The sequence below is a fragment of the Paramormyrops kingsleyae genome, chromosome 1 (assembly GCF_048594095.1).
Source record: "Paramormyrops kingsleyae isolate MSU_618 chromosome 1, PKINGS_0.4, whole genome shotgun sequence".
NCBI lineage: Eukaryota > Metazoa > Chordata > Actinopteri > Osteoglossiformes > Mormyridae > Paramormyrops > Paramormyrops kingsleyae.
Window position 1 is genome coordinate 61,234,168 of NC_132797.1, and position 21,685 is coordinate 61,255,852.

At 44.4% G+C, this 21,685-nt stretch overlaps 3 protein-coding genes across 4 annotated transcripts; 1 reads left to right on the forward strand and 2 right to left on the reverse strand.

Annotated features, from left to right (window-relative positions):
* Window positions 1–3,143: 3,143 nt before the first annotated feature.
* Window positions 3,144–6,752, reverse strand: LOC111842867 (keratin, type I cytoskeletal 18-like). Its single transcript, XM_023809911.2, has 8 exons — window positions 6,107–6,752; window positions 5,727–5,809; window positions 5,035–5,191; window positions 4,781–4,945; window positions 4,132–4,257; window positions 3,718–3,947; window positions 3,555–3,577; window positions 3,144–3,429 (listed from the first exon to the last, which is right to left on the reverse strand). Exons 1-8 carry the CDS (start codon window positions 6,575–6,577, stop codon window positions 3,335–3,337), a joined length of 1,350 nt encoding a protein of 449 aa, XP_023665679.1. The 5' UTR covers window positions 6,578–6,752; the 3' UTR covers window positions 3,144–3,334.
* Window positions 6,753–7,620: 868 nt separating this feature from the next.
* Window positions 7,621–14,868, forward strand: LOC111842869 (keratin, type II cytoskeletal 8-like). Its single transcript, XM_023809914.2, has 8 exons — window positions 7,621–8,258; window positions 10,177–10,385; window positions 10,693–10,753; window positions 10,845–10,940; window positions 11,033–11,197; window positions 11,336–11,461; window positions 13,856–14,076; window positions 14,456–14,868. Exons 1-8 carry the CDS (start codon window positions 8,130–8,132, stop codon window positions 14,481–14,483), a joined length of 1,035 nt encoding a protein of 344 aa, XP_023665682.2. The 5' UTR covers window positions 7,621–8,129; the 3' UTR covers window positions 14,484–14,868.
* A 429-nt stretch (window positions 14,869–15,297) lies between these two features.
* On the reverse strand, window positions 15,298–19,744 carry LOC111842868 (G-protein coupled bile acid receptor 1-like). Of its 2 annotated transcripts, none has more exons than XM_023809913.2 (2): window positions 19,593–19,744; window positions 15,298–18,732 (listed from the first exon to the last, which is right to left on the reverse strand). In XM_023809913.2, exon 2 carries the CDS (start codon window positions 18,693–18,695, stop codon window positions 17,637–17,639), a length of 1,059 nt encoding a protein of 352 aa, XP_023665681.1. In that variant the 5' UTR covers window positions 18,696–18,732; window positions 19,593–19,744; the 3' UTR covers window positions 15,298–17,636. The 2 variants fall into 2 exon arrangements, with proteins under 2 accessions (XP_023665681.1, XP_023665680.1); XM_023809912.2 differs by having other exon boundaries at window positions 15,298–18,768.
* Between the last annotated feature and the right edge of the window lie 1,941 nt (window positions 19,745–21,685).

Consider the following 21,685-nt stretch of genomic DNA (forward strand, 5'->3'; position numbering starts at 1 on the left):
CCTGGAGGATCTCCTCCCAGATCTGAACCAGGGCATCACTGAGCTCCTGGACAGTCTGAGGTGCAACCTGGTGGCGTCGGATGGACTGAAACATTATGTCTCAGAGGTGTTCCATTGGATTTAGGTCAGGCGAGCATGGGGGCCAGTCAACGGTATCCATTCCTTCATCCTCCAGGAACTGCCTGCATACTCTCGCCACATGAGGCCGGGTATTGTTGTGCACCAGGAGGAACCCAGGACCCACTGCACCAGCGTAGGGTCTGACAATGGGTCCAAGGATTTCATCCTGATACCTAATGGCAGTCAAGGTGTCGTTGTCTAGCCTGCAGAGGTCTGTGTGTCCCTCCATGGATATGCCACCCCAGACCATCACTGACCCACCACCAAAACGGTCTTGCTGAACAATGTCACAGGCAGCATAATGTTCTCCGCAGCTTCTCCAGACCCTTTCACTTCTGTCACATGTGCTCAGGGTGAACCTGCTCTCATCTATGAAAAGCACAGGGTGCCAATGGTGGACCTGCCAATTCTGGTATTCTATGGCAAATGCCCATCGAGCTCCACGGTCCTGGGCAGTGAACACAGGGCCCACTAGAGGACATTGGGCCCTCAGACCACCCTCATGAAGTCTGTTTCTGATTGTTTGCTCAGAGACATGCACACCAGTGGCCTGCTGGAGGTCATTCTGTAGGGCTCTGGCAGTGCTCTTTCTGTTCCTCCTTGCACAAAGAAGCAGATACTGGTCCTACTTATGGGTTAAGGACCTTCTACGGCCCTGTCCATCTCTCCTAGAGTAACTGCCTATCTCCTGGAATGTCCTCCATGGCCTTGAGACTGGGCTGAGAGACACAGTAAACCTTCTGGCAATGGCACATATTGATGCACCATCCTGGAGGAGTTGGACTCCCTGTGCAACCTCTGTAGGGTCCAGGTATCACCTCATGCTACCAGTAGTGACACTGACTGTAGCCAAATGCAAAACTAGTGAAAACAAACTGTCAGAAAAGATGAGGAGAGAAAAATGTCAGTGGCCTCCACCTGTTAAACCACTCCTGTTTTGGGGGTCGTCTCATTGTTGCCACTCTAGTGCACCTGTTGTTAACTTCTTTAACACCAAAGCAGCTGAAACAGATTAACAACCCCCACTGCTACTTAACGGACTAGATCAATATCCCAGAAATTAAACTGACTCAATGCTATACTCTGATAAAAAAGTGTTCCTTTAATTTTTTTGAGCAGTGTATATATATGTATACCTGCTCCATTAAACTGTGTTATATTTATGAAATAAACCTATTAGCTCTGATATGAAAGCAGCGCATTCTTGTGAGTGGTCATGTAAGACCAGGAGGCCCTTGCAAATATCTTTCTCTGGCAGTTTGATATCTCGGCTTCCATAGCGTCTTCCAGAGGGTGCAGCAGCCCAAAGTGTCTAATGTTTCGTGTCGCCCTGCTGTATCTGCCCCTCAGGGTAGGTTGAGACACGGCAGCTGCCTAGGGTTTGATCAGCACATGGGGGCTCAGACAGACTCATGAAAAACAGAAATTAAATGAAAAAAACATATGCATCAAATTAAAAGGTTTATGTGCAAGCCGGCTCTAGCTATTGGCAGTTGCCTAGGGCCCCTGAATTACCTGCGTTATGGAAGGAAGTGCAATGATCATCAATTTTCTTGGAAGTGGGGTCTCCCAAGTAAAGCTTTGCCTAGGACCCCTGAAAAGATAGATCCGGCTCTGCTCCTCTGGGCTATTTCTGTTTGCACAGGTGAGTTCAAGTATGCAAATTAGCATGTTAGCCCACTGTTTTTCTTCCTTGCTTCTCGACACAAGCATTCTTGTGTCGGATTGCAATTGCTTAACCAGATGATTGGTGTTTCGATACAAATCAACAAGCCCACATCTCTGTGTGTTGTCTTCTCATTTCATAACAGTTCATCCATCCAATCAACTTCCATGTCAGAGTAGATGGAATCAGACCTCCAACGCTTGAGGCAACAGTGTGCCCCAGTGAGTTACTGTGATTAATTTGTAAAAGATACAAGATATCTGAATGATCAAACTTTTTGGACAAAGTACCACTTCAGATCAAGTCAAGTAACACATGGGTGGAAAAAGTTGCAGTGACCTGAATGCATTGCCATTGGAGCTGTTTAGCAGTTTTGCAATGTTTGCTAACACTAATCCTTCTCTCTGTATCATCATCAGTATCAATGCGGAGAGAATATTAAAAAAAAATTAAGTAACCTGTAACCGATTAACTAATTTTTTTTATCTCAAGTAATTTGACATTGATATCAATTTTATTTCCTATTCTTAGTATTTTTATGTGGTGCTTCGTGCTGCAGGAGTTGAGGGGGTGCCCCCCCTTCCCCCAGTTCTTGTTTACAAAGGGCAACACACAACTTTGTACTTAAGGAGCCACACAGATAGAATCAGTTTGATTCAGGCTTGTTGACTCAACAGGTTCCTGTTAAATATGTGAGCCAGTCACCCTGCTTTGCATCCTGTTTTTTATGCTTCTGGATACATTGAGCCTTAGCTTCAAGGCAGCATGAACACGCCTGTTTACTTATGTCATACATCCCACACTTACATCGCACTTCTTTTTACAACCACTGATATCCTTGCTCTCTATTTTTTACTTTTTTATGTTTATAATTATTTGAATCTTGCATATTATGTTTTTGTACTATTTCGAGCACAATCCAGAAAGCAGGTGGAAAAGCATTTCACAACACAGACTGATAATGTAACAAATAAAACTTGAAACTTGCATTTGTACACAAGACAGTCTTTTATGAGCTCTTGGTACTGAGATGCTTTATTTATTTGCCATTTCTACAAATACAAGTTCAGGCACATCTGGATACTTCACATCTTATTAAGATACAGACACAGATTTGTAAAGGTGCCAGCAAGTCTGGGGTCAGACTGCAGGGACAGCCAGTGCCAGTGTGCAGCACTCCTAGAGCAGTTGATTTGAACCTACAAACTTGAACCCAGAACAAAAGCACAGACCCCTGACCCACTGTTATAACTGACACCACAGAGGGTGCTATTGGATAGCGCAAACTGACAGAGGCAGTGGACAGCAGACAGAGGAACTGTGTAAGGTTACATGATGAGAGGGGAGGAGACAGGCACACATGTGGACTCAAAGCTGTTTATTGACCATTTTCACCCAAATTACACCAGGAATACAGGAAGCAGGCAGAAAAAGCATTTTACTACACATGAGTACAGCATATATTTGTGTGTGTGACAAAAAAAAATCAAAAAAGCTTGAAAAGACTTAAAAAGGAGCACACTCTGGATCTGGCTGGGGGCCGTGAGCTCACACACTGGGCCCATCTGCCCCCTCTTTTGGGGGTGGTTGTGGGGTATCCACCTTCACCTCTCCACCAGGCACCTTCTGCTCATCCTTTTGTCCTTCACAAGGAAAAATCATGAAAATATTAGAAGAGAGCGTGCTGAGAGCACCTTGGGGTGGGGGTGGGGAGGGGGGGCATGAGTGATGTAATTGGCTCTGAGAGCTTGGATGGGGGGGGGCTTACCTGGCTGCAGCGCATGCTCTAGGCTGTGGGGAGAGGAACAGAGAAAGACAGTAAAAGGTGTGCTTGGGGGGAACTGTTAGTTACAGACACCAGCTTCAGACTGACCAGCAACATGGCCTGTCATTTCAGCCAAACAGGTGAGGGGGTGTAAACAGGAGCCCACCTCTCAAACTCACTGTCGACCTCCTGTAGGAGCTGCTCATATTGGCTGATCTCAGCCTCCAGCTTGGTCTTTGTATTGAGCAGGACCTCGTAATCCTGCGCCTGACACTCAGCCTGGGTGCGAACTTTTTTCAGCTCCTCCTCCAGCTGGATGATGACCTGGTTGAGGCCGGAAAGGTCTTGCGCAATGTTGGCTTCAATGTCATTCAGCATGTTCTCCAGAGAGCGGTTCTGCAATGAGATGGGGAGCGCAAGTGGTGTGCTGGTTAATGACTCGTTCTAAATCTCAGATGGAGGCCTACTGCAGTAAGTTTCTGCTGATGTGCAGTGGGACAGCGCTATGCCCCCATGTGACAATGCCAAGGTTCCCAGCGTGATGCTCCCATATCGGGGTGCCAAGGTCCCAGGCCCGTACCGCATTGCCTGTCGTCTGCAGCTCAATCTCCACCATCCGCTTCTGCTTCAGAAGCTCATTCAACTCGGTCCTGCCCTCCTGCAGTGCATCCGTGTTGTGGGCCTCCTCGGCTTTCACAGTATCAAACTAGGAAGAGAAAAGGCTTGGGTTGGGGGGCTATATCATCTCAGTGCCACAGCAGGAGCTCTGCTGCTGCACCCATAGGGAAAGTGCTTAGTTACTAGGTGAAATCTGAATCTGATCAAGGAACAGAGCTGGAGCCACCATTTTGGGGGACCTAAGTGCCTTCTCCATTGCAAAATGCCATTGGCTCTGCCAGGCAGTATGACATCAGCCATACAGAACAGTGGGCATCAACACACCGTCCACAATCTCAGTCCGCAGTCACCGTCTCAGAATAAATGGGCAAAAGTTTGTACCTTTGCTTGTTACTGGAGCTGTACCCTTATAATTGTACTTTTAAAGGTACAGAAATTACCTACAGCTATGGGTACAATTGGCAGCCCCTTGAGGGTACAACCACAGCAAAGGTACAAATTTTTATCCTTATTTCTGAGAGTGCACAGGGCAGTCAATAGGACTGGCCCACAAAGTTGGACAGGCGAAACCATGCAGAAGGTGCTGATAAGGAGGCTGGACAGTGGCTTGCCTTGTTCTTGTACCAGGCATTGGTGTCCTCTAGGTTCCTCTGAGCAGTCTTCTCATACTGCTTGCGGACTTTGGCGATGATCTCGCTGAGGTCAGGAACCTCAGCGCTATCCACCTCCACACTGATGGTGGACTCAGAGATCTTCTTGCACAGTTGCTCCACTTCCTGGGAGTGGGGGACAGGAGGGGGCAGTGACAGTGGTGAGAGGCCCTGTAAGCCATAAATACGATGGTCAGGTCTTTTAGGTGTCTTACCTCTTTATGTTTCTTCTTCAGGTAAACCAGATCCTCATTCAGTCCTTCAACCTGGCTCTCCAGCTGCATGTTAGTCAAGTTGGTGTCATCAATAATCTTGCGCAGGTTGTTGACGTCGAGCTCCACTATCTGCCGCAGGGCATTTTCACTATCGAACCTGCAGGGGGTGCGCAAGAGTGTAAGGAGGGGAGAGGAAACTTCCCGTGCGCTATACTTAAAGCTGTTTGTAAGACCTTCTGCTGTATTTAACTAAAATAGTTCTCGATATTTAAATTATACATTTGAATAGCGATATTTTATATTTATATGATGTGTTTTGCTAAAACATTAATAACATAAGGATCATATATTCGTGCTGTAGTGCTTCTATTCCCGCATTTCCGCTGAATTTTGAACATACTCTGGATTTTCAGTGTACTGTCACTGAACATACTACTAAATAAAAAAAAATCGAAATTTCACTGCTTGTACGAGTATATTAGAAATGACTTGGCTTAATTCGTCAATTTGAATTTACATTCGCTTTCACGTTATATTGATTTCAAGCACGTTTTTTGGAACACCGAGTGCATTCGATGCACTCCACACGACGCGTCAGTATACCGTTATTCCTATTTAGTGTTAACAGGTAAATATGCGTGTTTGCACAAAAAATAATCTGTAGGTCATGTGGGCGGAAAGGAGAGCCTGACTTGACTTTGAAGTCCTCGGTGGCCAGCTGGGAGTTGTCCAGGTCCAGCATGAGTCGCGCCTTCCCCATGGTCAGATCCCGGACCTGCAACCGAAAAGCCGCCGTTACCCTGAGAAGAAACCCCAGAGTGCACAATAATAAGCACTAAACTTTCTGCTTTCTGTCACTTACGCGCTGTCTATAAATAATGTTGTTTCGGCTGTCAGTCACTATATAGCCTACTATATGTCCAGCAATACTTTTAAGAAGCTCAAAATTATAATTTGTATTTCTTAAAATAAATGCCACCAAGTATGAGTTGTGGTAATGACGCAGCAGGTCATGTTCCCAATATGATATCAGCAACGGACAGCACACATTTTCATTAACCATTTAATGAACCTGCTTGCGGAGGTCGCCCAGCCGAGGCTCGAGGGTGTCCCAGTCGCGAGCGCTGGCGATTCCCCGCTGGTTCAGCACGTCCTGTATCTGCTCCTCCAGTCTGCCGTTGGACTGCTCCAGCTCTTTGACCTGGTTCAGATACTCAGCCAGACGGTTGTTTAGACCCTTCATGGTTTCCTTGTCATCAGGTCTCGGACTCCCGGGAATCTCCGGCCGCGCGTTTGAAAGCACAGGTACGCTGGCCGCTACGGGCTTGGAACCCGCGTCCCCGTACAGGCTGCTGGCCCTGGATACGATACCCCTTTGCTGCGGGTTTCCCGCGGCGCTGGCGCTGGAGAAGTTTCGGGGGGCATTCGTGTTCTTCGCTGGAAAAGACATGATGGTGCACGTATGTAGTGGCTTGGATTCAGAAATCGACAGTATGACCTGAACAGGTAGGCTATGTGAGGAGGAAGGATTATGGATTTGCATTTATAGTTGCTTCATGAATACCGTTCCGATTTGGGCTGGGCTTAGGATACTCCTGTCAGGCTATAAGTACTAATGCCAACCAATTTCTCGACAAACCCTCAAACACCTCAAAGCTGCTTGTACCGTACATCTAGTACAGACGTCACTTATATGTCTATGTGTTTATTTACTACGTGCAGTTGATTTGTATTTTATTATTATATTGTATTTTTGTTATATTTCTTTTTTGTGTGTACTTTTTGTTTTGCTTGTGAGTTTTAAGTGTCAGGTCTTCATGCCATGACCAGCTCCAACACAAATTCTTTGTAATTTTGTACATCGGCAATAAAATTATTTTGTTCTGATTTCGGGGTTCATGCTACTCTTCGTTCCACACAATAATTTCATTTTAGAATCATATTATTTAACGCGAAGACACAATAAAATAATGAAAGAAGAAATATATAATAAATAAACATGTAGACGTATAAATAAGTGAGACAATCAAGGATAAGCTTATGAATTCAGTAAGAGTAACTATATAAAATATAGTGTGTGAATGAATATGGAAAGATCTCATCAGCAGCTAGAGGACTTAATGCGCGGAGAGCTCGCAGATAATCGTCTTCTCCGTACGTGGCAGTTTTTCGTATTCATTTAATTATTACATAAATCAAATGTGGGAAGTATATCTCTAAATCAGTACACCACATAGTACTGATCCATTTTGCACATCCACACATATGTTTCTTGCACTGACTCTAGACATTCAGGACATTCATTGACACTAGTGGTCACTGCACACCTGCACATTCGTGGACATTAGTTATTTATTCTATTTTATTCTGTTTCCCTGATGCACATAAGTCACTTTAAATATGAAACTTTCAGGCATATTTGCACAGCTCCTGGACATTTCTATTTATATTCACTTCATTCCCACGCAAAAATTCCATAAATTCTATATTTTCTATATTGAACAGCTAGGTTTTTCTTATATTTTTCTTATATTGTATATTTTGTATTGTACAGATATTTTATTCTCTCGTAGCTAAATTTACAATTAAATTTTCGTTTTCATATTTATTTCCTATTAATAGTCTTTTAATTTAAGGTCACGGGCAGTCGTCTATGCATATCGTACTGTGTATGACTGTGTATGTGACAAATAAAAATTTGAATTTATACGCATTAAATGATAGCTAATTGCTACATTTATTTCATTCCAGTGGTTAGTACACATAGGCCTATAAGTGAACTAAGCTAGATCAAAATATGTGCAAAGATGTGGGCTAGCAGAATAACATTATTTATTAAATATTTTTTCCGGCTATTAAAGGTATCATCACGGTGCCTTGAGCGATACACCTGTGATGGGTGTGTTTACAGCGCTCACGCAAGCCCCGGCGTGTGTGACACCCCGCTATCGCATGGTTTCTTTGAATAATTCATGAGGGCAGAGTTCCGCGCTGCCTTTAAAACGCAGGTGACTGCCACTTTACCTTCAGCTTCAGCTACATCCTGTCCCTCAAAGTCTTAAGCTGCAAGCTGGAATCCAGGTTCCTGAGCCATTATGGCCTACAGTAGTCAGCCAAACCCAACCTTGAACGGAGGCCCGGACAACGATGACCATGACCAGAAGAACAAGGAGAAGCAGCAGATCGTGTCTCTCAACGACAGATTCGTGGCCCGCATTAACAAGGTACAGCTATTAATGTCCCTGGACGTTATCCCTTAATTACTATGACTGCACTTTGAGGTTTTAAATAAACTACAGCGCAGTACTTTCGTATATTAAATACATCATATGGTAATATGGTTACTTACATCAACAGTACTATAACAGGCTAGTAATGTAAAACATATGCTTGTTGTTGTATTGTATAGACGTACGTACGTATGTAAGTATGTATGTTATTTATGTCATTTTGGAGACTTCTGGTAAACCAGTTGCACAATGACAAAATTATCCTTCATCCTCAAACTGCTCACCGTACGCCTAGTCCACGCCTGGAGTGGCCAACCGGGAGGCGCTTAGCTGTTGTACCAGTCAGAAACAAAATTATTCGACAGGTTTAAAATTAAGCCTGTCGGAAACAAAATTATTTTATGTTTAAAATATTCCACAACAACGCTTTAGAATATTAACCAGCTAGTTTTCTCACACACATAACAGACAGATCATGAATGCTTTGCATAAAAAAATACGCAAATGTGCGGCACGTGCGTGTCCTATTGCTTGAGCGCAGTGCGCGGCTGCGGATGTTCCACAACTAATCCTTTGTTATTACTGATCACTGGCGTGACTGAGAAAGTCAGCCTGCTTAAACAGTTTAATATGCGATTTCTTATTTAATTTGATTTACTCTAATTCAATTAAATTTATTTTTATCAGTAATGTCAATAATACCCTAAATTCATATAATAAGACTTGAACTATGGCATTATTTATCAAAGTTCCCCCCGAATGCAGACAAAATGGGCTGGAACGGGACATAAAAATCCCGGGATAAATATTAGTCCCACTCCGTGCCTGGCCAGTGGCCTGTACTACGAAGCGGGGTTACTGGCTTATCGGGGTAACTTGTCGAATTTAAGGTAGTCTGGGCAAAATGTAAGTCGCTCGTGAGAGGTTCATCTAGCATCTTCCCTGATGCCCCAATGACCTTTCCTGATGCCGTCCTGATCTTGAGAGTTTTACTTGGTTGGTCTGACATCTGACCAAGATCTGATTGGTTGTCTCTCTGAACTAATCATTTTGCTTTCTGCCCTCATAACATAACGTTTTTGTTTAAATAAAACTCCCATGAGCAAGAGATTTATTTACTAAATGAATTAGCTACTACCTAGAGAAACAGTGTGAAAGAAAATACTGAGTGAAAGAAATGTGGTAAACGAGAATTAAAGGTATTAAATAAAATAGTATTAATAAATAGTAATACAAATAATTATAATCAATAAATTTCAATAATTGCCCCAGTTGATAAAATTTGATATATTTTTTAGCCCTACTGGCAGAGCTCTTTCAGAGAATTAAAACTAATGATTTAAAAAAAAAATCTTAATGCCGCACAATCGTTTTACTGTCACTACATCACCTGCTACATTGAGAGACACCATTTCTGTTTGAAAAGGTTTTACTTGCTCACAAGAGCATAATGGGAGACAACTGAAAACGTGTAAATCTGTTTTCATTTGCCGAGTTATAATGCCGGTTTTATATTTAATTTCTGTCATCTTTAATTTTTTAACATAAACTTGTGTTCAGTATTGAATCTATAATACTTTATGTATCTTAAGTAGTCTAAATGTCATTATGTCTTGATTAGCCTAATTCACCTCTAGTTATCACGGCTGGTATTTTACATTCTGAAGAAGGTGTAAATTGATATGTTTAGAAAATGTGAAAATGTATTTCAGTCTTAACTGTATATTCGCAAGGTTCCTCAGAGCGAACGCTCCCTCTTATGGTGAATTGTAGTATTGTTTGTCTTCTTTATTTTGGTCACATCACATACGTGAGCGTGAATAAAATATACGTGCAAAATATATTTTGTTGAATAATTTCATCTTTGAATGAGATTTATTAAAATACACATCACTTTTTTTGTTGGTTTCAGGTGCGCCAGCTGGAGCAGGAGAACAAGAAGCTGAACACCAAGCTGAAGATGCTACTGGAGCAGGAACATTACACGGGTAAGGTGGACGAGATTGTGGATGAGCTGAGTTTCTCGCTCCTCAAGCAGATAGACTCCCTGGCTCAGAATCAGAGGAAGCTGCAAGTGGACTTGAACAGAAGCCAGGAGGGGTTGCGGCAGCAGCGGATGAAGTGAGTGTACCTGCTTCCTGGTAACTGAGTGGGTGTGGCTGGGTGAGGGGGTGGGACTGATTTTGTAATCTGATATGAAAACACGCAGGACAGCTTTAAACACTATTTTTTGCCAGGTGCACTGTGGAGATTCCTTCTATTACGTAATGCATAGGCCTAAATGATGACAATATTCAAAACAACTCCACAGACCAGGGGAGGGAACACAAAAAGAGGCCAGCATGGTGTCAGTGAGCTGTCTGCTCCTTCTTCCACATGTGATGATGGTGGATTTCAGTTTGTAACCCAGGACTCTTGGGTCTGACAGGTATGAAGATGAGATCCAGAAGAAGGCCGACCTGGAGAATGAATTTGTAGTCTGCAAGAAGGTTGGAAAAGCTCTTATCTGGTGTTCTGTCACATGTTCCTGTTTCTGAAACATCTCAGAAAGAGAGAACCCCCTTAATTTGTGCTTTTCAGGATTTGGATGAGGGTTACCTTAAGAAGACTTCCTTGGAGCAGAAGGTGGCGGAGCTAACAGAAGAGCTGGACTTCCTGAATAGAGGCTACCAAGAGGTGCATATCAATTCCAGGCATCCAAGAGCAGCTAGTGTCCCCCTGATTGCTTTCCTGGGTTTCTTTGACCTTACCTCTCCCACCCAACTCAGGAAATCAAGGAACTCCAGTCCAAAATCCAGAATGCCACTGTGGTCCTGGAACCAGACAACAACCGGAGTCTTGATTTGCAATCGATCGTACAAGAAATCAAGGTCCAGTATGAGGATATGACAGCTCGCAGTCGGGTCGAGGCTGAGCAGTGGTACAAGAAGAAGGTTAGTAAGTTCTTGTGCTATCACTACAGATCACCCATTGTCTCAGGAACCTCTCATCCAATCCTCTTACAGATCCTCTCTCTCTCTCCCTCTCTGAGAGCATGTGCGAGAGTTTTCATACTCTGATTCTTCCTACAGCTGAATGACATGGCAACCAAGGCACAAACGAATGAGCAGGACATGCAAAATCTGAAGAAGGAGATCAGTGATATGGTCCGTCTTGTCCAGAAGCTCAATTCAGATCTGGACAGCTTGAAGAAGAAGGTAAGGAGCCCCCTGAGCTAAACAAACCTGTATCCTCTGGGTTGCTTTCCCAGAGGTGAGAGGTAGGACCCCTACCCTCATGGGGCACCACTTTCTTCTCTCACAAAGTCTACACAGAGGCTGTAAGGACTGGGTAATATGTAGGGCTCTATGATTTCTCTGATGCGGAAAATGTGGATGGAATCACAGAATCCATGCATGAAAATGGTGTACTTATAAATGTGTAATTTGCTGATATTCTGTTGACATTTTAAACCTATAAATTTGTTCACATTTTGCGATTGTCCAGATAGTTTAAAATACCCTTGCAATAGCCATACTCAGAGACTTTTTAATAGGAAGGACTAAATGAGTACAAGGATGTTGCCTAGTAACCATAAGGCACATTTCCCCTGCAGAAACTCAGGGCCCAAACTCACCCAATGTTCAACCCACTTCATATGCTTAAATTTGATATGATTTAATGTTATTCCAGCTGACCCCTCTGCAAATTACTTGAATATCATTAAAAATATTTTTGTTTTTGACTCACCACTGTCGGGTTCTAATAAAAAACTGAAACATGTCTATGAGCTGCTATATGATGGAAATGCAATACTAACAAAGAACCCAGAACTAAATTTGTATAACTGAAATTGAAAATAATGGATACATGCAATAGACACAGTGTGCAACATGTTATGCTCTGAAAATTAAGAGACTCTGTCTCCTTAAAGGGTCATTTTTTCAGCTTTACAGCTTATAAAAACTTAAAATCCACAACCGATAAAGACTAGGGAAACAAACTGAAACGTGAACTAAATGCAGAGGACTAATGACAACAACCAGAAAGATGGCCAGCTGATCACACGGGGGATCCACGCGGGGTTAACGAGGGGGCGTGGCACACGGAAGGAGTGGCCGATCGAGGCAGGACACATTGTTTGGATACATTTATTTTCTTACTTTAAAAATTACTGTCTTGATAAATGTGCTTACATGCGTTTAGTACAGTATATACTCTTCTTGTTTCATCCGGTTCATTTTGTGTTTAAATGCTAAAGAAAAAAAAAAAAAAAAAAAAAACTACTTCACAAATAGTAACTTGTGCCCAGACAGTGTTTATCTTCTGTCAGGGATGGTCTGGATATGTGAGTTTTCTAGTTTTGCCCACGCTGTGACCTACATAAACTCCAAACATTGATTAAATAAAGTAGGGAAAGGCTATCGGCTCGGCCCATCATACCATCCCCTTCACAGAATCTGCCTTGCCAGACAGCAAAGACCACTCCTGCAGTCAAGGGCAGGAAATATAGATACGTTCGTCCAGGGAGGGAGGGTGTGTGTGTTTGTGTGTGCGTGTGTGTGTGGATTAGGTTTATATTGCTTTGTGGGGACCAAATCGCCCCACAATGTAATAAAAACCTGTTTTCTGACATTGTGGGGACCATTTTTCATGGTACCCACAAAGACCCGAATCACAAAAGTAAAAATGCAGAAAGTCTCGTATTTTGTTTAGTTACTTATGGTTAAGGTTAGGGATGGGTAGGTTGTCATGTTAGGATTTAAAGTTTTCCCCATGGAAGTGAATGAAGAGTACCCGCAAAGATATTAATACAAATGTGTTGTGTGTGTGTGTGTGTGTGTGTGTGTGTTCAGAGTTAGACCTACCCACTGCATTAACTATCATGTCACTACTGGACAGGGAGTAAATGTGCTTAAAACAAAAATTGTAAATGACCTCTTCTGGCATATTATTATAAGTGTACTTCACTTTGTGTGTTATACCAGAGTGCATGCAGTATCACTCAAAAGTTTAAGTGCATTTCGGTGTAATTTTCTGGGGCCGGGAATCAATTAATTGGTTTTCCATTATATCTTATGGAGAAAATTCAATCAGAACTCGAAATTTTAGGATTCGATCCTGAGTTCTGAATGGATTAAGTTTGAGTTCTGAGGTACCACTGTAGTAGCATGTGGTGTGATCCGCCAACTTAACCATCCTTCTTGTGTGCTTGTTGGGCGGAGGTTTCTTAAGAGAAAACCATAAGATTGGTTGGAATTGTGTTCGTTTCTGTGATGTGATAGGCTGATATATGCTATCAAGCTATGCTCCATATCGATGATTTATTATGTTATTTAAATTTTATATGATGATAACATGATACATTGTTTATATCACCCAGTCCTAGATAGCCCTACTAAGCTCACAAAACCTGGTGTACAAAAATGAATTACCACTTATTCACCCCATGTCTGCTCCAGTGAGGCTGCACTCTGTCTCCACCATCCTCCGTGACATTAATACTCATCTCTCCCTTTGTCTTCTCTGTTCATTGCTCTCTCTTGTCCCTGCACACATGTGGGCTTTCCTCTCCCCATTTTTTTCCTGTTTGACCCCCTTTCCTCCCCCAGAGAGACAACCTGAATGCAGCCATCGAGGCAGCAAAGCGCAGGGGGCAGCAGGCCCATGAGGAGACGCTGCAGGAGATTGCCAACCTGCAGGACGCGCTGAGCCAGGCCAAGCGAGACTTGGTACGGCATGTGCGCGAGTACCAGGACCTGATGAATATCAAGCTGGCCCTGGACATTGAGATCGCTACCTACAAGAAGCTTCTGGATGGAGAGGAGTTCAGGTAAGCCAATTCAGAGAATAAGGTAACAACCCAGAGATCACAATTATGATTACTGATTGCAGAGTGCATTGCAGGGGCTCAAATTCAACCTTTCAGTCCGTGTTATACAGGTTTCCTCCAGGTTTCCTCCAGCATGCAATTAGGCTTACAGGCACCTTGCAGACACTGTTTAGTCAAACTCCAGACACATAGGCAGGATTCAAAAGCCCCAACGCAGGAGGTATGAGGCAGCAGCACCACTCGCTGAGGCACCATGCTGGTCATTTCCGATTGTATTACGTTATGTAGTGGTATTTGTGTGGATGTTTGTTTGGAACATGCCCCCATTTGGCAGATGCCTTGTGCCTGTCTGATTCTCTCCTTCTCTCTGTCTCTTCAGACAGCGCCGCCCCATGAACTACTATTAGCAAGACTGGGCTACGACTCACCCTACTGTCCATAGACAGTCTCTGTCCCCAGGAGGTTTCTGTGCCTAGCCAGTGTCTGTCTCTAGCTGGTTTCTGTCCTCACTCATTATCCTGAACTTCATGTTTTATCTCCCTTCACCCGTTTCCCATGTTCTCCACCTCAGCTCAGTGATTTTGCCCTTTTGCTCGGTGTTATGTGGTCACTATTGGCTGGAATGTTCTGGAGTATTTTAATTAGAATTCTGCCTTGAAAGTAGTTTCTGAATGGTGTTTTTAGCTTTTGGGGGATGATGTGTGGGGTATGGGATTTGTTTTGTAGTTTTTTTTTTTTTTTTTTTGCTGCTGATTATGTTGTGAAGTTTCAATTAATTGTTACTCCAGAATAGCTCCACTCTTTCAAAATAAATATATATTCTCTGAAAGTGATGTGTTTATCTCTTTTTATATAAGTCACAACTTATATTCTGATATGTGGTTGCTACAAGATACCTCAGAAAGTATGAACAATGTTACCACAGCTGTATCCTATGGTTGTGTATTTGTCACATTTCACTTTAAGTCCAGTGTAAACTAGGACCATCCCTTTAAAGCTTTTGTGCCCCTGTGTAAAAAGGCCCTGGCTTGTCTTTGGTCACAGTTGAGCATGGTTGACATGGCCAAACTTTGATGCAGCATTGGTCAGGTAAGACAAGAGCTGAAGGTACCTGAGAATTTAAACCATTAGGGATCTGTGGATGGCATGTAAGTACACGACACATTTTTGTAAGAATACCTTGTATTTAAAACACATCCTAAGGAGTGACACTGAGGCTGTTTACATCAGGCAGCACTGACTCCATTAACTAAATGCAAACTGTCCAAGTCAGTAATTTTCACAGAGCTCCTATCTGCGGCACATATCAAGGGAGACTTTCCCCAGAGGATCATGCTGGTGGCGCTCATGAACCAATGATTTGGTTTGGTTTTTCTGTGTTTGTTTGGGTCAGTCATAGTGAAGATTCAGATGCTTTTACTTCCACCTCTGTGCATAAAGAGCACGGCCTACGGTGCTGCTTCCAGCAGGGGGGGGCAAAAGCGCAGATGACTGTTTAGGGTCTCGGTGTTTTCAGTACACAACAGCTTTATCCTGACTTGATCTCCAAAAAGATTTTTATACAATTTTTCATAACTTGACAAGCTGATTAAGATGAGCGTGGACATTAGAGGAGCTGCGAAATTACAGCTTCTCGCCCGAAAACCCAAACAACCCTATCCTATCTGCTTTTGGTTCCCCCCTAATCAGCATTGCCTCGGACAAGGCCGCTGCTGAATTAACAACTCCCCCGGAAGAACAAGGCAGTGAGACTCTCTTGCATTTCTCTCCCCCAATCCCAAGGACACCTGGATACACACACACATATACATACGTACAGATACGCACTTACCGCACCCTCCCCCCATCCCACGCCTTCGCCGCTTCATACCCCCAGCGTGAACAGGCGGGTCTGTGACCAGCGCCTCTGGCTGCAGGACCGGATGGCTGTTTGTCTATGCTGGACTACCTCCACCTCCCCATTTCCCTCCCCTGTTGCAAGTCACGACTTTTTATGTTGTAAGGTGTAGTGACTATGTGCTTATGTGCTTATGTTGCTGAGGTGTTTTTTTCTATTCCTATATTGTACTCCCTACTGGAGTACAGTCTGGGGGCTGTTTTTTTATTCTCCTCCTCTCTCCTCGTGTAATTCTGTTTTCTCTGTTCTTCCTATATCCCCCATCTTCCTGACCTGTCTACCCCCTATAATGTGATGTTTGTATATGTATGGTCGGGTTGATGGCCAGTTTTTCGCTGGTACTTGTGACTAGTGACATGGTGTATTGCAACAGCAATAAAGGGTTTCATCAATCAATCAATCAATCAATATTTTGTATGATTTTTTTTTCTCCGAGTCAGTCATGGTCGAGCAACACATGTGTTGAATAATTCATAATTCAGCAAGTTATGGTCAATCCTCAAAATTATTACATATAATTAAGCCTAGCATCTGGGGAAATGCACACGTCAACTTCATAAGATTTCTTTAGAGAAAAGCAATGAGCTGACATCTACTGGGGCAGCTTCTCACACACAACATCATGAGTGAAGACCTGTGAAGATATCCATCTGATCTTATGGCAGTGAGAGACGCAGCAATGTTCTCCAGAAATTTGCAGACCCTGGCACACCTCTGATGTCTGGGTAGGTGCTGCCAAAAACTGACTGATCTGAAATGTGTCTGATTGATAAATAAATACTGGGGTTAACAGTGACATTTGGAGCTTTCACTACCATATAGACCTAGTGCACATAGGGCTTCATTGCTGTGATAAACTGCCATTTCTTTTCTGCTAAATCCGTGGGAGACAGATACCAGAGACTGCAGAAAAATGGAAAATCCCTGGAAATAATTTATAATTTCTGAAGGTATTTCTCATTGGAGGCTTGTAAAAGTACAAGACGCCAGATGTTCTGAGCTGAGGACTATTAAATGTGACATTTTCAGAAAGATCCTAGAGGGCTTCATCTGTATTCCTGTTTACACTGCAATGCTGATACGGATCAGTGCCCCTGGGAACACAAGTGACATGGGAATCATGTCTGACTAATGGGGACTGTTTAAGCTCAGGTCAAGGGGATCCCACAGATGATCATTCCAATCGCAGCCAGCAGTGGGAGCTGCTGGGAACACAGTGCACTGCCAAGATGTTTACAAACAGTATGCCAGACTCTCACAAAAATGATAGAAAAACAATAAAAGGAAGAAACAGAACAAGCCGAGTACCACATGAAAACAGCTTTTCAGTCAGTTACCGAGAATATGTCATTAAAACTAAAACACAGTGTTTTATATTAGATACCCAAAAACATAAATATGAGATTATTTTACAATGAACATCTGTTAAAGTTTAGAAACTAAACCATGGATGTTATGGAATTACAGGGTCTCCTCTGGAAGCTCCAGTGAATCTGGGAATCACAGGGTCTCCACTCTGAATCCGGGAATGACACCTCCTCTGGGAACTCCAGTGAATCCAGTGATGACAGGATCTCCTCCAGGAGCTCCCGTGAATCCGGGACACGTCATTTCCGTTGCTTCCGTCCAATAAGGCTTCTGTCCGAATCCCTGACAACGGGGCTCAGCCCCGTCCTGTCCGCGCGCCCCCGCTACAGCACCCCCCCGCCCAGCGCTCCCGCATCCTGCGGATGAGCTCACGCACCGGGTCGGTGTACTGCCGGTTCCCCAAGCCCAGAACCACGGGGATGATAGCCATGCTGCCAATGCCAGTGCAGGACAACACGGTGTGGATGGTGGGCCCCACGGGCGGGCCCCCGTCCCGGCGCAGCAAGGCCACGGACACATGGAGATACACGATATAGGGTACCCAGCACACCAAGAAGGTGAGGGAGACGGCGGTGACGCAGCGAGCATAGCGCAAGTTCAGCCGTTGCTGTGCCTCGGAGGCAGCGGCTTGGCCGGCTGCGCGGTGCAGCTTACAGATACTGCGCAGCTGCCGGCGTGCAATGATCAGCACACGTGCTGTCATAGCTGCCACAGAGATGATAGCCGGCACAAGCAGGCCGTACACCTCCAGGTAAATGAAGTCTGTGGGGAAGATGACGCGATAGGAGCAGCTCTCCTCGGCCGAGTACACTGCCTCCTCCTCCACTGAGACATTCCAGTGGGCCGGTGTGTCGTTGAAAGCCACACTGGCATTGCCCACGCCGCCTCCACCCCCACTGTCACGCCGGTTGTTCCAGCCGAAGGCAGGCAGCGAGGCATAAAGCAGTGGGGGCACCCACACGACCAGCAGCGCTAGCGGGAAGCAACGGTGTGCCCAGAAACGGCTGTAATGCAGCGGGCTGATGATGCAGACGTAGCGCTCATAATGCACCATCACCAGATTGGACAGGAAGGACAGGAAGAGGAAGTTGGGGAAGATGTGCACTAGCAGGCAGGCATCAAAGCCCAGGTCACGGTTGAGGCCCATCCAGGGGATGAAGGGCAGGGCCACACCTGTGCACAGGTCAGCCACCAGCAAGCTCAGGAAGAAGTAGTTGGGGGTGTTGTGCAGCTGCCGGTTACATACGATTCCCAGCAGGATGAGCAGATTGGCCAGTATGATGGCAGTGGACAGGGGCACGGTCATGCTGTAGATGAGGTGGCCCTCATCCAGAACTGAGGCACCGGATCCCATGACTGGGGGGTGGGGGGGCGTCAGGGTCGAAACCCACCTGCCAGGGTGGGTGGGGCAGATAAGGGAGAGCTGCCTTCAGGGGAGAAGGTGGCAAGTTATCACAATGACATTACTAACCTCAGAAGACTTCTGGAAAAAACAGGCCAGCATCTTAACTTGACTTTTTTAAGCCGATGTGTATAATAACAGCAGTGGGACACTGGTTCACAGACAGCCCTAACTGTGCTCTTAGCTATTAAAAGGCACCAGCGACCCAAGAGCTTCATCCTGCGTTCGCAGCAAGCACACCATACCACGGAAAAAAGTGCTTGACGGCCAGCTGTCCTGCATCTGGCGCTTACAACGGGAAAGCAACCTCTACATCTACTTCATAAAGGCAAAGGCGTTTCATTAGTGCGCACTTAATTGGTATTTACAGCACGAAAGAACTCGGTTTTAGAGTGCATTTACTCTCTCACATGTCACGTTAGTAAAATTATGAGATTTGGTAATGATACTAAGATGCTCACTGGAACAAATTTTATACGGTTGCCTATATTACGTCGTAAAATAGATATTAAACAGTATTAAACATTTTCGGTCGGTGCATCAGACACACCATGAAAAAAAGCTACAACAACCGTAGAGATCTATAACATTTATTCCGTTATAGCGCAATTAAGACGTTTTTTGTAACCTGTTTTAATAATTATACATCTTGTTTGATCCATCCTGCGTTATTCCCTGCCTTGCGCCCGTATTTTCTGGAAAAGGCTCCGGACTCTCGCGACCCTGTTTAGGACACGCGGGTGTAAAAACTGGATGGACAGATTGATGGACACATTTTGTTAATCTAGTGCCAAATAAAGAAGCACCAGACTATGCATATAATATAGTAAAGTGAGGTAAAGGCTTCACCTTAGAAACTCGCGCGTCTTGCCGCTCTGGTGCCGGTCAGCGACTGACTCCCGTGACTGGTCCTCCGACCCACCCTGTTCCTTGTAGGTCCGCTATCTCCTGTGTGTCCCAGCAGTACCACGGCCATCAAACATCTGTCCATGCAGCGGACGCAGTAGAGGTCGGGGATACAGCCGGGGGCGCCGCGTCTGCGCCTTAGCGGCGCCGAGGAACCGGCGCTTCGCTGTTTGTATTTAGCACGAAACTAAATGACAAATTATCAGATAATGCGGTTACTAATGACTGTTTAATGTCCCGCTTGGGAAAATGCGGCGCTCTGCCAAATCTCCGCAGAATGACCGATAAAAAGCCAAAGTTAAATTTGTTCATATTCAACTGAAAATAAGCGTTCATTTTATTAACGAGATATTTGTAGTAGTAATATTATACTGAACTGATGACGTTGAATCTTTAAAAAAATGCACATTTAAACAACCAAAATACGTTCTATGTAAAGACTTTTGATTACCGAAAATGAAGTGATCTCAGATCTGACTTATCAAGAAAAGCTTCATTTTTGTATCTTTTAGTACAGATACGGCTTTGTATGCACATCAAATCTGCTGAATTATGGTACGTGTATCTGTGTGTTTGGGTGTGTGCGTTTTTTTAATACTGTGACGTCCTGAGCGATTAAACACGGTAACTCCCTCCGTTTTAAGTGCTGATATGATTTGGGTCCACGCCCACGGGACATAACAAGATTTGTTTAGGAGCTAGCAAACGTGCATATATCATCCCTTTATTAAACACACAAATTAGGCTAACTGTGCTTCAAGAGGGACAGAGGCAGTGAATGATATGATCAAAACCCCTGGACAGATTCCCTATGTCACCCTATGCGGGGACTTCTAAATTTACCCAAATCCAGAGTTGTTGCTACAGGACAGGCTGATTACATTGTACATTGCAGTGAAAATGAAGTGAAAATAAAGAACGTGTATTCACAGGCAGTCCACAGGTTACGAATGAGATTCATTCATGAAAGTCTGCCTTTAAGTTGAATCTGCAGGTAAGTCAGAAAAATAATAAAATAGTACAAAATCCATCCATCCATTATCTGCCGCTTATTCAGGATCAGGTCGCGAGGGTAGCAGTCAAAGCATGGACGCCTAGACCTCCCTATCACCAGCCACCTCCTCCAGCTCTACCAAAGGAATACCAAGGCAATCCCAGGCCAGCCAAGAGATCTTTCCAGCATGTTCTGTGTCTGCCCCAGGGCCTCCTCCTGGTTGGACATGCCTGAAACACCTACCCAGGGACGCGTCCAGGAGGCATCCGAGATAGTTGCCCAAACCACCTCAACTGGCATATTTTGATGCAGAGGAGCAGCGCCTTTACTTTGAGCCCCCTGAATGTCTGAGCTTCTCATCGTCTCTCTAAGGCTAAGCCTTGGGTGCAGTGTGTGGCTCAGTGGGCTAAACCAGTGTGCTGGTAGTCACAATGTCACCGGTTCAAACCCAGTCTCAGCACGTCTGTGGGTCCTTGGGCAAGGCCCTTTACACCCAGCTGCCTGGGTGCTGCCATCGGTGGCTGCCCTTCACAGACAACTTACTCTGCAAAAGGGCATGTTGAGGGAGGTGTAAAGACAATTTAATAACGTGATTATTATTATTAAGCCCAGACACCCTGTGAAGGAAATACATTTCTGCTACTTTTATTCGTATCTAATTGTTTTGGTCACTACCCAGAGTTCATGACCATAGATGAGTGCAGCAATGTGGATGGACTGGTAAATCAAAAGCATCACCTTCTGCTTCAGCTCCCTCTTTACCACAGCAGAAAGGTACAGTGTCTACATTACTGCCGATACTGCCCCAATCCATCTGCCAATCTTCTGCTCCTTTCTTTACTCACTCATGAATAAGACCCTGAGATATACTTAAACTCGTTTGCTTGAGTCAGCAACTTGTCCCCCACCAGGAAAGGGAAATCCACCTTTTTCCGGTTGAGAACCATTGTGCTGATCCTCATCCCAGCTGCTTCACACTCAGCTGCAAACCACCCCAGTGCATGCTGCAGGTCACCAGCCAATGACACTAACAGGACCCCAA

What these genes read in the sequence shown, in the direction of transcription:
- LOC111842869 (XM_023809914.2), top strand. Translation starts at nt 8,130, where the DNA reads ATGGCCTACAGTAGTCAGCCAAACCCAACCTTGAACGGAGGCCCGGAC. An exon ending in TGAATAGAGGCTACCAAGAG is followed by an intron (nt 10,941 to 11,032) that starts GTGCATATCAAT and finishes CACCCAACTCAG; the next exon opens with GAAATCAAGGAACTCCAGTC. An exon ending in TGGACAGCTTGAAGAAGAAG is followed by an intron (nt 11,462 to 13,855) that starts GTAAGGAGCCCC and finishes TTCCTCCCCCAG; the next exon opens with AGAGACAACCTGAATGCAGC.
- LOC111842867 (XM_023809911.2), bottom strand. Translation starts at nt 6,577, where the DNA reads ATGCAAATCCATAATCCTTCCTCCTCACATAGCCTACCTGTTCAGGTC. An exon ending in TGAAGAAGAAACATAAAGAG is followed by an intron (nt 4,946 to 5,034) that starts GTAAGACACCTA and finishes CCCCACTCCCAG; the next exon opens with GAAGTGGAGCAACTGTGCAA. An exon ending in ATGCCTGGTACAAGAACAAG is followed by an intron (nt 4,258 to 4,780) that starts GCAAGCCACTGT and finishes TTCTCTTCCTAG; the next exon opens with TTTGATACTGTGAAAGCCGA.
- LOC111842868 (XM_023809913.2), bottom strand. Translation starts at nt 18,695, where the DNA reads ATGGGATCCGGTGCCTCAGTTCTGGATGAGGGCCACCTCATCTACAGC.